The 16,411-nt window shown below is 40.4% G+C and overlaps 2 protein-coding genes across 4 annotated transcripts in view; one reads left to right on the top strand and one right to left on the bottom strand.

The window, feature by feature from the left end:
• The first annotated feature begins 1,931 nt into the window (after nucleotides 1–1,931).
• Nucleotides 1,932–4,951, top strand: mrpl2 (mitochondrial ribosomal protein L2). 2 transcript variants are annotated; one of them, XM_030747544.1, is made up of 8 exons: nucleotides 1,932–1,999; nucleotides 2,294–2,377; nucleotides 2,468–2,636; nucleotides 3,646–3,787; nucleotides 3,872–3,987; nucleotides 4,068–4,178; nucleotides 4,279–4,352; nucleotides 4,437–4,951. In XM_030747544.1, the coding sequence occupies exons 2-8, from the start codon at nucleotides 2,306–2,308 to the stop codon at nucleotides 4,650–4,652; spliced, it is 900 nt and encodes a 299-aa protein (XP_030603404.1). In that variant the 5' UTR covers nucleotides 1,932–1,999; nucleotides 2,294–2,305; the 3' UTR covers nucleotides 4,653–4,951. The 2 variants fall into 2 exon arrangements, with proteins under 2 accessions (XP_030603404.1, XP_030603405.1); XM_030747545.1 differs by having other exon boundaries at nucleotides 1,961–2,035.
• Nucleotides 4,678–16,411, bottom strand: part of LOC115792913 (phosphofurin acidic cluster sorting protein 2-like) — a 46,236-nt gene continuing 34,502 nt past the window's right edge. The window contains exons 12-25 of one of the 2 annotated variants that reach the window (XM_030747542.1): nucleotides 15,321–15,448; nucleotides 14,988–15,120; nucleotides 14,763–14,867; nucleotides 14,390–14,496; nucleotides 13,165–13,319; nucleotides 12,971–13,081; nucleotides 11,669–11,771; nucleotides 10,999–11,031; nucleotides 9,264–9,306; nucleotides 9,106–9,148; nucleotides 8,746–8,884; nucleotides 8,389–8,612; nucleotides 7,726–7,839; nucleotides 4,678–7,587 (exon numbers count right to left, since the gene is read on the bottom strand). In XM_030747542.1, coding sequence (XP_030603402.1) covers nucleotides 7,472–7,587; nucleotides 7,726–7,839; nucleotides 8,389–8,612; nucleotides 8,746–8,884; nucleotides 9,106–9,148; nucleotides 9,264–9,306; nucleotides 10,999–11,031; nucleotides 11,669–11,771; nucleotides 12,971–13,081; nucleotides 13,165–13,319; nucleotides 14,390–14,496; nucleotides 14,763–14,867; nucleotides 14,988–15,120; nucleotides 15,321–15,448 — 1,554 coding nt within the window. In that variant the 3' untranslated portion in view covers nucleotides 4,678–7,471. The remainder of the gene's footprint in view (nucleotides 7,588–7,725; nucleotides 7,840–8,388; nucleotides 8,613–8,745; nucleotides 8,885–9,105; nucleotides 9,149–9,263; nucleotides 9,307–10,998; nucleotides 11,032–11,668; nucleotides 11,772–12,970; nucleotides 13,082–13,164; nucleotides 13,320–14,389; nucleotides 14,497–14,762; nucleotides 14,868–14,987; nucleotides 15,121–15,320; nucleotides 15,449–16,411) is intronic. The other variant, XM_030747543.1, reaches the window with a different exon arrangement.

Below are 16,411 nucleotides of genomic sequence, written 5' to 3'. Positions count from 1 at the left end.
AAACCATGCTTCACGGACAGTTAAAGACTGATAAACAAAAGGCACTTAAAACTATTGAGAAATGTACTGCTTTTCTGCATTTTCTTCTCTTTCCTTTATCTAGAGCAGCTATTTCTTGATCTGATTTTATTATTAGCTATTATATACAGAACTACTATATGTTGATATTATATGTTAACGTTGCACTCTAAATATTCCACTCTAAATATGTATATATCGATCAACAAACATATGTTCAGTCATATATTTCTTTTATAACCCAGACAAACAAATGTAAAGGACACTATAATCATATGCACGGCTTGCTTTGTCTTTATTTTCAAATAAATTCCTGTATACTGTAGAAGCCCATAAATACCACCACAGAAACATACAAATTAACATATAGCGCCATCTGGTGGATATTAGAATTAAAGCTTTACGGCAGTTCAGATTTTCTCTACCTTGGACTTCTAATAGTATGCAAACATTTTCTAGTGTATTTTTTCTCAGATGATGACACACTGAAAATACGGATTTGTTATGATTAAAAAAAAAACTATATAATCCAGTACAAACTGATGTGGTGATGTACTGACGCACCACAAGGATGCTGAACAGTTTCTTTCCCCCAAGCGGTTCAGACTCCTGAATCAGTAACACCTGACATTTTTGCGCTCTGCTAATTTTGTGCTCTACTCCTGCTCATATTCTCATTATTAATAGTTCTTGTTTTAATATTTATAACTTATGTCTGCTTTTATTTTTTGTCTATTAGATCAATTTTATATATATATAAACGGAGAAGCAAGGGATGTCGGCCTAATTTCGTTGTATCTGCACTGCAGTAAAATGACAATAAAGTCTTCTTGAATCTTGAACTTACTAAACATGCAGAAATGTGCACTACATGTTTTTCTATTTGGATCTCACAGTTAAAACATAAACAACACAATAAACGTAACATTTGGTAGTCAAGCATACATGAAGAAAATAAACCCAACCATATGCATTATAAATATATTAGGATCACTTTTCATGTTTGACAAATATGCATCAAATGGAGTTTAGTACACTGTTTATGTTATCAGTAAGCCATCCAAATGGATGGGAAATATATATGCAGCTGAAATAAATAACAGACCAAAGCATTTTGGGGTGCTTTCTGTTTTCTCAGGGAAACAAATGAAATCAGAGGACCCACTGTATTGGTGACATGTGTGGGCGTCTCTCTCACAATAACACACACAGTACATTTTAGAGCCATTTTGAGTGTTTAATGAACAGCTCTTCAAGCAATATATTTTCCTATGACAAGAACAAACTGCTGTAAATTAAATAGGGCACACTGTGTATAGGTAACAATATAACTTAATGTGATCTACTAAGATATATTAATGTATAAGAAGCACACATAAAATATGTCTGTCCCTTTTCCAGTTCCTTATTTTTATGTATGTATTTATTTATTTTGCATATTTGTCATATTTTACATGTTTACATAACGTGGTTAATTACAGTTAATTCATGATTTAATGGGGGAGTAATTATTTTTCACACAGAGTCAGGTGGGTTTGGACAGCTTTTTCTCCTCTTAATAAATGAAACCATCATTTAAAAAATTGCATTTTGTATTTACTTGGGTTATCTTTGTCTAATATTAAAACGAGTTTGATCTGAAATATGCAAGTGTGACAAATATGGGGGAAAAAAATCTGGAAGGGGGCAAACACGTTCTCACAACACTGTAGGTCTATGGAAAGAAGACAAGCCTGCCACCTAGAGGCGAGGTTGGCGTAGTTATGACATTAAGCTGTCGTTAATGTAAGCTTTAAAACCAGAGAAACCTTTAATAATAAAGGGTCAGCGTTAACTTGTGCTGTACTATTTATACAACCCTTTTTTAACTGTAATTGTAAAGGAAAGAGAGGGGCAGCTTCGACTGTAAATAAACTACTTTGAAAGGGCACCGACACGTCATCAGTGCGCGACGACGCATGCAGGACTGCGAAGGACGCAGGTGAGAGGCTTGGGGTGAAATGAGTTATATTTAAAGGTTAGTTTAATGCTACTCTTACACTATGTAATGTAATACACTTGAGCTTAGACGAGCGGTTAGGCCAGAGGCATTTATTAAAACAGAAAAGCGGTATTAAGCTGGATAGACAGAAGTTAAGCTAGCTGAGGCTCATGTGCGACTACAGATAAAAGTAAAATGTAGTCTTTAACTAGCAGTTAGTGTCAGTTACAATCAGGACTGAAAACAGGAAGAATTTTAGCAAGAATCTCTAACAGTTCTCCTTCCGGTCAGCAGGACCTGGTTGTGATGGCGGTGTCGTGTCTGACTCGAGCCCTGCGCTCCCTGACCCTCTCCCAGCCCGCATTGCTCTCCTCACAGGTAAAATAAGCAAACAAACAAAAACACCTCCTGTACGGTCCTGCCAGCCAACCATTACATCTAAAACTATCTGCGGGTCGCTCTTTGTAGGTGGTCGCACAGAGGGAGCTGGGAGCTCGGGTGCCCGGCGCGATGGTCCAGTGCAGAGGCTTCCTCACCACAGCCTCTCTGCAGCAGAACAGGACTCAGTGGAAGCAGAGGGAGAAGTACACCATCAAGCCTATCGGAATGAAAAAGACAGGAGGCAGAGACCACACAGGTAAAATGGAGTGGTCAGTGAAGCAGAAAGGAATAAATAGGAACATGTTCACAAAATTTCCGGACATGTTTGGTTTGCTCACCCCTCCCCTCCTTTTTTTTTTCGTAGATCATTTCTAAGCATGCAGGGTCAGAATATAAGAATACAACTACTTTCAGTTGCTCTCTTGTCACAAGGGGTCACCACAGTGGGTAGCGCTACATATTGTTTGATTTGGCAGATGTTTAGCTGGATGCCCTTCCTGACCCAAGCCCGGTACTGAACCAGGAATCTTTGACTTGTAAGCAGCTACACTGTGGAGCCACTAGGGTCAGATTATAAATGAAGGAGGATATTAATGTTTGCAAAGATGCATAATACGTGTTAAGCAAATAAAGGGAACTGTTGATAGAAATATAGGCAAAAGATGGCTTTATGCTCATTACAATCACATTGTAATCCTTGGTGTTAAATTCAGTTTTTACTGCTCAGGTTAAACATAATCATCATTTCTGTGTAGACTGATGGTGGTTTCAAACAATACAGTAAAAGGAAATAACAGGAATTCACTGGCTTGTAATACAACGTAGAAGCTGCTGAAGTGAGAAATTTATGGTTGCATTTATGAGCTGATGTTCAGCAGAAGCTCAAGAATTTGTTGATGAGGAGAAAAATAGACAGATTTTTAATTGTGGCTTTTTAATGGAGGAATGCCTCCATAATGGCTGCTACCTCTGTACCGAAGAAGGGAAACTGATTTTTGAACCAGTGTGTAGGCTGCCCCAAAGGTTTCATTACACTCAGTAAAACAGCTTTTGATATGAACCTGTATGGTCAGGAATAGCTGAAAGCTATTTTCAAAGCAAAAATTTCCAACAGCTTCTCACACAACAGAATAGTGGACTATCGTCTTGATTTCACTCAACAGTTTTGATCCACATTTAACTCGCAGTTTGAACTCATGTTCAGCCTCAGAATTCAAGGCTTGTGGCTTCCTTTGATGCATTTGCTGCAATACTTCCTTCTATAGGAAGAATACGTACGCACGGCATCGGCGGCGGTCATAAGCAAAGATACAGGTGGATAGACTTCCATCGTCTGCGGTATGAACCCAACAAGGAGGGCCAGCCTTTTGAGGAGAAGGTTGTTGAAGTGCGATACGACCCGTGCAGGTGAGATCACCTACTGTCTGGACTTTATGTGGACACTAAAAGATACTGAAAACATTGAGCTCGATAATTGCTCTCTATGTGCAGGTCTGCTGATATCGCCCTGGTAGCTGGAGGTGAGCGAAAAAGATGGATCATTGCAACGGAGAACATGCAGGCCGGAGACATCATTAAAACATCTGAGGTTATTGAACGCATGGCAGGTACAGGATCCAGGTTTTTCAGTTGGGAGGTTGTCAGCCTTTGTGCCCATACACTTAATGAGATCTGTTTGATTTGGCAGTTTCGGCCAATGAGGGGGATGCTTACCCACTGGGGGCTCTTCCTGTGGGGACACTGGTGAACAACCTGGAGGTGCAACCTGGGAAGGGATCAGAGTATATTCGGGCTGCAGGTAACTTGCTATTTAACATGTCTCTCCAATTATGTAAGCTGCTGTAAGGTGAGGTTACTCAGAATAATTACTTTGGTGCTTTGGTTCATTTGGTTTTCAGGCACAAGCGGTGTTTTGCTTCGTAAAGTAAACGGAACAGCAATTGTTCAGCTTCCTTCAAAGCAGCAGGTTCAGGTGAGGTCATCTAGAATAGGATTACACCTGCCACGTTAAAGACACCTTCAGTTTTACTAAATGTAGTCTGGTGAACATCCACAGGTGCTGGAGACCTGCATGGTAACAGTGGGACGCGTGTCCAATGTCGATCACAACAAACGGATAATTGGCAAAGCCGGTCGCAATCGTTGGCTGGGCATCCGCCCTTCAAGCGGCTTGTGGCAGAGGAAGGGAGGCTGGGCAGGACGCAAGATTAAACCTCTGCCTCCGATGAAGAGTTACGTCAAACTGCCCTCAATCTCAGCGAACTCAGGATAAAATAAATAAATCTGAAGATGAGCTGTTTGTACAGAAGATTAAAAATTTTTATTAAACACAACTGCTTGTGAGAGCATGGAAAGAAACAAAACAATATAAAAATCCAAAACATATTTACATCTATAGTAAAACATGCAGAAGTAACCCATATTTCTTTTTTTAGTGGTAAATTTAAAAATACTGTCATGTCATTTAAAATAGGGTTTGTGCAAAGACACTGGGTGGCATTTCAAGTAACGGGAGCAATGAGATGGCATGATGTAACTTTAGTTAGACCAGCAATAAAAGGATTAACACTGTTGTGTTGTGTGTGTGTGTGTGTGTGTGTGCTTGCAGTGCTAAATTATGGTGGCAAAGTGAGCATGCCTGCTCATTGATCCAGCCTTGATTAACACCCCCATGCTACCTCTGGAATTCGGGCAAAGGGGAAAAAAAAAAAATCTTGAGGTTACACACATTGAAATACATTTGTCATTTAGTACATCAAAGGCTAACCCGCATGACAAATTCCCCTCAAAGAACTGCCCTTGTTAATACTTAATGCTAAGGTTAAGTCTGGGCTCCTGACTTGAAAGATAGTGAAGTCTTCAGAAAGCGGGAGGCAGAATAACCTGACTGTATAGTCACAGGCAGACACGTGGAAGCTGTAAAACACATTGAGTGGCAAAAACATTAGGTAACAGACAAGGATGATGGTTTTCCAGACCTCACGGGGGCACTTAAAGCCATCAACGTAACACATCATCCCTATGGTAAAAATCAAGAGCCTTTTCCTGACTACAGGTAGTGGTTTAAATTTCAATAGTAACACCCAACACTTTACCTCAGAACCAAAGTATGTCCCAATTTGAGCTACAATGTGTACAAACCCACATGAAAGTGCATTAGGGAAATGTATGAGTATGAGAAAAAAGTTACCCAATAGTGTTTGCATTGTACTTCGTAGTTATGAGTTCTGGAAATATATTTGGCATTTATGTCATAGAAATAAAGGTATACTATTTGTGCTTTCAATTTAGTGGAAGATGGTGGGGGGTTTGCAATTCACAATAGTATATCTTGTACAGGTTTATATACAATACAAAAAAAAAAAAAAAAAAAAAGCCAGCCTATCAAAGCTTGTTAAGTCTTCACTTTATAAAAAGCAACAACCTCACACAGAAGGCCCTTTGTCCAAAGGTTTCCTATTGCAAAAGTTTCACGTAACACTATTGAGGAAGTACCATCGAACATAGAGCACACCTACACAGACGCACACAGGTACTGACTTGGACATCAGGCAAGACTCCATACACTTGTCATATTTCCAAAGCGATTCAGTACTTGCATTGCGCTCGACACGGTTGTCCAACCCCCCCCTCCCAAAAAAGTCAGACAGACTCATTTGTAATTTCCCTCCACAGGCGTACAAAATACTGAACCACCAACCCTTTCAGTAACTTGCACATCCAGCCACAGGGAAGCTGCAATAAAGGACACATTGGTAATTGCTTGTAAATGCTTAAAATATTTAGATTTGGCCAAATGTGGAGGGCTAACTGGGGAATTTCTCAAAACAAATAACTCAGAAATCTTAATCCTGATCTCAATGGGGAGACCACAAACACATGTACAATTTTAGTTTTCACTCTCACACACTTAAGTTTGGCCCAGCCAAGATATTCTTCTGATTGGACTTCAAAAAAAAAAAAAAAAAAAAAAAGCAGGGACTCGACTTTGGCACATCACTGCACAGTCTAGCATTTGCTAAGTTACTGCAGGTCTGCGAGACATCCGCTCAGGTAAAGCTGAATGCAGGGGCGCCCGCATTTGCCGAACAAATCCTGAAATTCCTCCTGGAAGGCCCAATTACAAAAAAGGTGGAAACGATGAAAAACAGCAAAACGGTTCATGCGATTGCAACTAAATTTGGCATTCAGCTGTGGGGAGTTGAAATAAGTAGTTACCCTGCTTCTAGGTAGTTGTTGCTGTACAGTCTACATGTACACCAACACCCAAGAAAAACATCTGCACTTACAATAATGAGCTGATTGGATATTCTGCTTACATGTAACAAATGTGTCATAGCTACATTCATTATAGCTACCTTCAAATACCTTGCTTGACTTGGATTTTTAAACATTTTTTTTTGACTAGCTTTAGGTACACAGTGTGCTTCAAAGCACCGAGGCAAAAAGAACACTGTTCCTGTTCCTAGAAAAGTTTACCTTTTTAGAAAGTAAAGGGACGAGTAAGAAAGCTGAGCAGTAAGTTAAAAGGATTCCATCTAGATTCACAGCAATATTCCAACTTTCAACAATGAAACACAAACACGGTCTCCAACAATCTCACACACGCCACTGCACATCACCATCACACGCCTCCATTGTCTATAGAGTAACAATAAATGTAGGATTTCACAGAAATGATAAAATGTTAACAAAAACAAAGTGCAAACACAGCTGCCATTATCGAAATGTGGCAAATTGTCAAAAAACCTCAAAATACCTCCGAGGCGGTAGCACAAATCATACAAAATAGTACTTGTTCTGTTTGTAGTGTGTAAAAAACAAAAAACACCCCCCCCCCAAAAAAAACCAAAACAAAACAAAAAACAAAACCAAAAAAACAACACCACCCAACAACATCAAAAACATCAAATAGACAACATGAAATCGGTGTCTTGAACACGTGAGTTTGTGAGTCAGTAAGATTTCCACAGGAAAACTATTACTGCCGGGGGTGGGAAGGATGTCGGCTTTTCCTCTAATTTTCTGCAGCCTCTTGGTGAGACAAGTACAGCGGGGAGAGCCTGGCGACTGACTGGATGGTGGCCGGGGTCACACAGGCTTTGTGTAACCGAAGATTCCCACCGGGAAGTGCTTGACATGTGTTGGCCACTGGGCAGCGAGCTGGAAAAACTTGACATCATTCCACTCCACTCCATCGATAGTTACTAAGGGCAGAAAAGACAGAGAATTAAATGCATGAATTGATGAACAACACAGTAAAAACATGATGGCTACCCTGTACTATCGACACCAGGTGGCAGTGGTGCTCCAGCGGTGGAGGCAGGGCTATGGCTCTGTCTTACCTCTCAGCATGGTGTGCTGGTGCTTGGCAGTGCAGATCAACCTGCTGATACCATCAATCACTTGGCTCTTAGAGTCCAGCTCTTTTTCCTTGGGCTTCTTGCTGAGAAAAATCACTGGAAAGAGAGGAAGAATAAACAATGTCAAAAAAATTAATCTCTTTGCACATTTTTTTCTAAATATTTAAAAGTTTAGTTTTACAGGCCACGGAGAATGCTTCTGCATTACTTGTACAGAGCCTGCTGTGAGAAGCCTTATAAACCGCCTCAAGCAATGTCACCTGAGTCAGCATCAGACAGAGCTGAAGACTACAACATCTGAAGAAATACCTCTGCAGCCTGCCTCACATCTCTGCTGAAGACAAGAAACTTGATTTGACATTAGCTGCTACTGTTATAACACAGCCAAATAAAGCTACTTTCAGCTGCTCCCTTATTTCCCAAGAGGTCGCCACAGTGGATGGGCACACATGTTTAATTTGGCAAAGATTTTACTCCAGATGCCATTCCTGACAAAACCCTCCCATTTATCTGGGCATTAGGAATATACGAGTTTATGATCCCCTGAGACTGGGTTTGCTTCTCTTCCTGGTCTTGAACCGGGGATCGTATACCACACCTGACTCACTGACTGAATTGAACTGTATTATTAGGAATCAAATGAACCTTTTTTGTTCTTCTCTTTAGTAACAACAGTCATGGCCATGCTGGGTGGAGGGGTGAGTTCCCCGCCGCAGGGGAGGCGGCTGACTTGTAGTGAACGGAAGTTACTCTTCAGGGTGTTCTTCAGTCCTACGTCTCTCTTCTCTCCCTCTTTCTTCTTCTCTGGGCCTTGCCATGTCCAGTAGTCCACCTGGAGCCCCATCACCTCACTGCCCGAACATGGAGAGCTACAAAGGAAAACCAACAAAGCCTTGCTTTTGTTTGTTTGTTTGTTTGTTTTGTCCACTACTTAATCGGTTTACAGTGAAAGCTGCAGTGAGATGGGGAAATATGACTTAAGTGACGGAGGTCTTGTCATACCCAGCTCCAGACAGGGTGGTGGACACAGAGGGGGACTGTGGGGGCGTGCTCCCAATCTCCTTGCCATACGGACCAGCCGATGGAGGCGTTGTGGAGGACAGGATGCTCGTGTTGCCTCCCATGGCATCATCTGAATCCACTGCAAATTTGGGGAGGAGGTGAAATCATCTTAGCACAAAGTGTAAAAGGGAAACGGAAACCGTACCAAAAACATATTTACAGCTTTTCAGATTGTGCCAACTCGTTCCATAATCCAAACAAGTAAGAAAATAGACTGGAGTGTTTCTCTCGTTATTTTCCTGGTCAGTATCCAGTGAATAAAAACATCCCATCACACAGTTAAAAATATGCTTTTCTTACCTGAAGTTGAGAGGCTTTGTTCCACAATCCCAACTTTCACCACCTGCAAGAACAAATCAGATTCAATGTTTAAAAAAAAGACTCAGAATGAGTTAAAAAAAAAATGTGTCAGGCACATTTGCAAAAACAAAAAACAAAGAAACAAAATCATTTCTTACCCCAATAAATGGTACAAATTTCTGACAGGAGTCCTCATCAGGGCTGTGAACAAAGAGAGGGAACAAAGTCTGTGAGTTTGACCAGCGCTGGGTCTGAAAACACTTTCAACACTCCAGAGGTGCACACAAACACTCAATGGTCCTGGAGGGAAGATGGCTGCGGCATGGCCTGCACCATGTCCCATCACAGCGGAAATGGCACATGACTGGCTTGGGTGGAATGGGGTCATCTTGGGGAGTCACGTTACAATGAGATGAATGAGAGGACCGCTCCTTACAACCAGAAGAAGACGGGGGAGGTGGGCTCTTTCTCGTCAACCAGTACAATAACAACAAGTCTCCTGTTTTGAATCCGTGTTATTAAAACTGACTGTTTTGGCTCACTCTACTAACTGTGTCGCTTTACACAACTAGTGCTGAGGAACTGTCCTGTTCAACATTACATGGCTACACAAAGATGGGAAAAAAAAAAAAACAGGCTGACAGTCAACATCACGTAAACTTTTAAACATGCCCAGGCCCAAGTTAGTGTTACAGTTCTGCAAATGTCCAACAGTGACACTTAAAACAAATCCTGGATTTTCCATAGTTTTTTTTATGAGCTTACAAAAATGATCTGCTGCCACACCAAACAACAGAAAAGGAGCCCTGCTGGTAGCCTCTCCTGTGTGCATCCAGGACCAGAAATTTGAATGCCTTGCAACATTATAAAGAATTGCAGTAACTTTATTGAACAAATACAACAGGACTGAACTGCACCAACTCTTTACTGTGTGCCAGGTTATTCCCAAGATCTCAGTAAAAACTCTTTTGTTATAAAATAATGACATTCTAAATTTACTTGCAGTATTAAATCTTAAGAAGTTTGTCTACTCGTATAGACTTTACCCATGCTTTTTTTTTAGGAAACATCGGTCCAATAGAAAACAACTGACTGTAAACACAAAATTCAGATATTTGAGGAGCACCATGAGCTCTAATAAGCTTCCAAAAAGCACAATTACATAAAGGAAATGACATATTAATCTTAACTGTCAAGCTTTTGCATACCCAGCTCCAGACAGGCCAGTGGACACAGACTATGTATTTGTTAGTAGTAACATTCATGCAATTCAGAACACTACCAGTGTTATTTGGTTGTTAGTTTTGGCATGACAATGTAATTTAAGTTAGACTGTGTTACTTCTGTTTGCGTCATCATTAAATGGTACTTTTTAAAGATTTTAGAAGAGGAATTGAAAATGTTATGAAACAGTGTTTAGGTGACAAAACGGCTGTTTCTTGTGACTGACTGAGTTTTTTTTTTTTTGTCCCACAGTAAAATAACCAAACATACTGAGTAGTACCTAATAGTTATAGCTCCAGTTGTACAAATAAATCAGTACATGCCCTGAGTTTTGGGAAGCCTGCATCTATAATAAAACAATTATTTATTTTTAAATGTAACATCACATATACATATATGCTGTTAAAATGTTTTAAGTCAGAAAACCATTAGTGAATATTTATTTTAAAGGTTGTCAGGCAAATCTTCACAGCAACAACACACGGGACAAAGTAAGAATCAAAGTCATACCAAACCAAAGACACACGCTGGGACAGAGTGCCAAGTGAAGTTACAGTGAGTATCGAGTGTGAAAACGGGAAATGTTAAGACACAGCAAGGAGCTCAAGCCAAATGGAGAAGGGGAAAATAAGGAAAGGAAGGGGGCGAAACACAAATTGAATTAGATACCTGATGTAAAAATCAAAATACAAACTTCTTTTCCTTGAATGCAAATCAAAAGGGGGGGAAGGGGGGGGGGGAGAAGGAATGCAACAGCGTTAAAACTGTGTTGTATTTAGTACCTTCTGACCAATAGGAAGCCACTCTCACAAAGAGGGGAAGGGTTTGGTCAAATCTCAGAAAGAAAACAAGCAAATGCACAGAGAAATGCAGTGGACCGTCTGCTGAGTGAGCCTCTGTCTGCAGATGTGACGGTGAGACACCTCGAGTCGACTTTTTTTATTATACAAATCCTGCACGTCCTGCTCTCGCTTATGTGAAAATAAAAAGAAGTGAGTTTACTGTGGAAACTGAACTGATGGTCATTATACTCACATCATTTGTGTGTTTAATGCATGTTCTTGCACCTGCATGCTTACATGCATATTCATTTAATTATGCTGCTCATGCAGTTTTAGCTGATATTCATTCGAAGTGCTAGGTCACGATGTGCTGTCATTGCCACATTACCTCAAAGATGAATTTTTAGTAACACAGAAGAAGAAAATTAACATCAGAACTACAGTTAGAACTAACTGTAAGAGAGACTTGCTTAGAGCACAAAAAGCACAAACGCATGCTCACATACAAAAAACAGTGGATGAATAAGCCTCAACTTTAAAGAGCACAGTCACTTTACCTCTTCTGTTTGTAGGTGAGCATGGCTTCTGAGATGGGGAACTGGTGGGACACGTTGGCACCGGCCAGATACTGAATGATTCGTCCCGCTACATCTATGTTATCTTCAGGGAGGAAAGAAAGATAGTTAACAACAAGCCTCTCCTGTTTTATGTCCTGCTAACAAGCTGCAAGACATTTGATCCAAATGGTAATTTTCGCATACAGCCGTGTAACTGGGAGACTGTGCATTCATCATTCACATTCCACTGAATTAAGGAGACGAGGGCTGCTGAGTGTAAAATGTCATTAAAATGTGGGTGAAGTCAACTGTATGACACACAGGATAAATTGTATATCAAGAAAAATGCATGAAATATAGACTTTAGGGTTAATCAGTTTATTCTGACCTGTAGCTTCTCTGCACTTAATCGAGTGCCCCTTTTCACTGAGAACACTCAAAGTCAGTTCTATCAAAAACTGCCTTCAGTGCCGGGATCACACCTTATGTTAAGAATAAAAGATATCTGCTCTAGTTTTCTTTTCTTTTTTTTTTTTTTTTTTTAAACCCCAACTGCTTTTGAGATGATTCAACACGATGTGTAACATTGTGACTCTTGCACCTTTGGGGATTAAACAGAGTGAATTAATAGGTGAGGATGGGTGAAGATTATCAGGCATGTTTGGGCTGAACAAGTGATAACAGATGAACTGGATATGAATAGAAGCTTAAACATGGATTTATGTGAGCCAGTAAGTCGAAGATTCTCACATGGTGAGAGTGTGAAAAAAAAATATTCAAGGCCTTAAATTAACAGGAAAATCCTAAAATAAACATCAAAGATGCAAATGTCTTCAATCTGGCTGCTTGGATTAATCCTACATAGTCGTACTCTATTGTTCTCAAACTAATTAGCTACAAATGGCATATGGTTGGGAGTTTCAAAGCTAAAATCATTACAGATGTTGGATAAAGTTGAAGGAAAAAAAACACAGAAAATGTTATGATAATGTACTTTTGAAAAAACATCTCTCTCTGTTTTTAATATTACAATCTATTATAAGCTTTGGGCTAAAAATGAGAATCACACATCTGACAGTCTGGTGGGCTTCTTAATCAGCAGCAGGCAGTTTAAACGAAGAAGGAATAATGCCATGATCTCAAACAGGATGTAGCTGTCTTGGCAAATGGAAGAAATCTCTTTCTCCAATTCATCCGCTCCTGACCTGTGCTCCCACCCCATTTCTTTCCCTTTCAAGTTGGCTGCACGTAAAAAAATGCAGACTAGCTTTGCAGACAGACACCGGGAGCTACGCATCCTACCTGAGGCGGGCCGTTCTGTCCTGCAGAACAGCTCCCTCCACGCAGTGTCCATAAAGATGCCGTTGAACCGGCTGTCAAAGGAAGCCACGTGCTTTGCCAGGGGATGAGAACCTGTGGAGAGAAAATTCATATATAAAACAAATGTGAAATGTACAGAACATGTCTGTACAAATTTTGCATAATCAATGACTTACCAATGGGGATCACCAAAAAGCGTATGTAACTCAGCCAGTCAGGTGTCTTATTGGCCAACTGCTCCACAAAAAACCTCAGGATGGTGCTGAGGTAACTCTGGTCGCCTGCCACCGCCACCTTCATTGTCGGTGGCGTCTGTGCATTGCAATTACAGCTGCAAGGGTTAAAATATGGATGAAAGGGATGAGCAATTACGAGGAAGACAAAGATACAATTTATGAGCAAGAATGAGTGTGAGAGAAGTGACGGGAGTCTGAAAGAAAGATTTATTTCTCAATAAGATTCGTCTGGTTAAACCTGTCTTACCTTTTTTGGAGAGACAGGTTCTGTCATATGCTATAATTTTTCACACTTGGTACACGCAAGTACTGACAAGCCTTTCAAGAGCAAATGTTGCAACATCTTTTAGATCCTAATCCTACAGTTATAAATCCAAGACCAGTTCTTTGAGTAATAATAAAAATAATAAAAAAAAAAAAGACTAAACTCAGTTTAGCTGGAATGCTCAGTTGTTCATTACAAATACAAATTTTCAAACCCCAAAAGTACCCACATGCTGTAAGGTATAATGGATCGTCTTAAAGACTTTGTAGCTAAGAGACATTAAAGCAAAAGAGAATGTTGATATATTTGGGATTAAAAAGGCAGGAAAGTTATGTTTACTAAACTGACAACAGGAAAAAAAAAAAAAAATCATTCTGCCAGCGGAGGCACAGCACTGAGCAAGCATGCTAACATCAGAGATGTGCATGGCTCTGCGTGACACGGTCCCAGCTGGAGTAAACGCGTTGACTGAGGAGCAGGTGTGTAAAGCGTTGAAAAGTTGCAGTTCAACTGAATAAGGGGGAAAACGAGTTAGACAGAAGCAGCATAGCAAACTGAGACAGCCTTGTCTCCCACTGACATGATATCCTGAGGAGATGACAGCCGAGCAGATGGATCCAGGAAACGGAGAAGGCAGCTGAACTTAAAGCTTTTCATGAGAATACGGGTATATTTTGATAGAATGGGTTCACACACAGAGAGCGCTACAGCAGCATGAGCAATAGCATCCTGGAATTCTCTGGCGAGTAGCCACCATACACAGATACTTTGGCGAGGATTGGTTCAAGATAATGAGATTAAAAAAAAAAAAAACAAAAACAAAAAAAAAAAAGATCACACCATCTGATGGCCTGTGTCATACAGCCAATGCGTGTGTATGTATGCATGTATGTGACTCACAATCTCTGGATGCGAGTAACGATGGTGTTGAAGGCAGCCTGAACATCTGCAGCAGAGCAGGTGGACACAATGGGCTGGCCCTGTTCATGGAGCAACTCGGCTACATACTGCACAGAAACACACATGAGAGGAACACGATGAGTTAATGGATTTACCAGAGAGACGGTTGATTGGATTGGGGAAAAAAATGCTACTGGGAAGAACACAGATTTCAATTTTTTTTTTTTTATTTTGGTCTTTTTGCAATAATGTAATGTCTGCAGCACGGCTGAAAATAAGCCCTGTCCTGCAAGACCCGTGTGTTTCTATTGCATGTATGAACAAATGAAGGTAAGGAAATTCATGATTCAAGTTCTACTTATAGAAAACAAACCTGTCCTTGCCACTCTGTGGTGTTGATGAGAATGATGCTCTCTGGTAATCGTTCGTCAGAGATGAGAATCTGGTTTAGCTGGTCGTACACAGACTTCCTCGGAACCTTTGAGACAAATTAGGAGCGCAAAGTAGGACAGTGGCACAAGCCAGGACATTTCCTCTGGACTTAAAATAAATGCGTTAAGAACAAATGTTGAAGCTTGATCTTGCATGTGTTGTTTACCTGCGCTATGAGTCTTGAGTCTGGGGAGCACTCGGATTCCATGCTGCTGGTCCTGTCGCTTTGGGCCTTGGAGTTCTGCCTGTCTTTCATGGAGGTGCTGCGAGGTCGTCTCTGCAGCTTGTTCTCCACTTTACTGAGGAGACAACAAACAAGGAGCTCAAAATATATGACAGAGGCAGAAAAAAATAACCTAGTGGTCTGTTTTATAACAAAATATTTCAAAAAAAAAAAAAAAAAAAAAACCCACAGAAGACACATATTCTTTGTAACTTGTGTATTTTACACAGATGCTGACAGAATGTTTATTCCCAGATGTATTCATCAGCATTTTACCTGGGAGACATGTGGTTTTGGGACTCAGTCTTGCAGAGCTTGCCAACAGAGCTGGGCACCCGTTCAGTGTTAACATCCCAGCTGCTCACTTCCCCAGGCCCCGGCCCACTGTCGTCAGTCTCTGGCTCCTGAATCAAAAGTGGGGGAGCAAAGATGAGCCAAGAGGGCTGTAAGAGGACAACGTTTATGTTCATCAAACAACTCAGGCACTGTAGGTCTGCAATGTTCAAGATGATTCAATTTCAGACTGAAAATCCAACTCAGTCATACCAAAAGAATCATGGAAAACAAACAATGAATAGTTACTTAATAGGTTAATTATTCACCAGGGCTCCATGATCCCCAGGCCCAACGAAAAAGATAATGCTAATATTTCTCCTCTGAAAGTTATAGCGCTCAGTTAAAATACGTCAAAGACAGAAAAACGACCTCAGTAAAGGCAGAAAGCTGCAAAAGTACCTTTCAGCCTGTAAGCATGAATCTAGTCATTTGCTAATTTACATTTTTGCTGAAATTTCCACAGCAGCCATTTAAAAATGAGCAGGTAAAAATGTGTTGCTAATTAAAGCTTTGTTTACAGACCATTTCATGTCAGATTGGCTGCTGTTAAAAAAAAAAGGTCCACTGGCACTCCATGGACTGATGAGCTTCTCAGCAACTGTCTCCTGGCAACCAAAATTTGTACTTAATATTTTATTTGTGTCTATCATAATTATTTTTTCTTTATTTGCATACCACTTTTTTAAAAAAAAAACAAAAAAACACACAGTTACAGAGTGCTTCACAGTTTGGATAAAATCACACATTAAAGATTAATGTAAAACATCCAAACATACAAACACAGAGTCAAACATATGGTCTTACATTCACACACTTCCATACACACATTAGAAGAACAGGACGTTTTAGAGAATGAATGTCTTTGCTTTTTTTAAAAACAGCCTAGCTCATATCACACGTCATCTCCCATTCAAACTACACCAGTTTTCTCTTTCCGTGGTTTTGTGTGTCGTCCTCCGTCAGCCAAGACGACAGTTGAAGCAGCAGAGGTGGAGGGTGAGGCAGAAAGATACTAGCCTGGTGAATAACTG

Source organism: Archocentrus centrarchus, chromosome 15, assembly GCF_007364275.1.
Source record: "Archocentrus centrarchus isolate MPI-CPG fArcCen1 chromosome 15, fArcCen1, whole genome shotgun sequence".
Classification (NCBI taxonomy): domain Eukaryota; kingdom Metazoa; phylum Chordata; class Actinopteri; order Cichliformes; family Cichlidae; genus Archocentrus; species Archocentrus centrarchus.
This window is presented reverse-complemented; position numbering and strand designations above follow the sequence as displayed.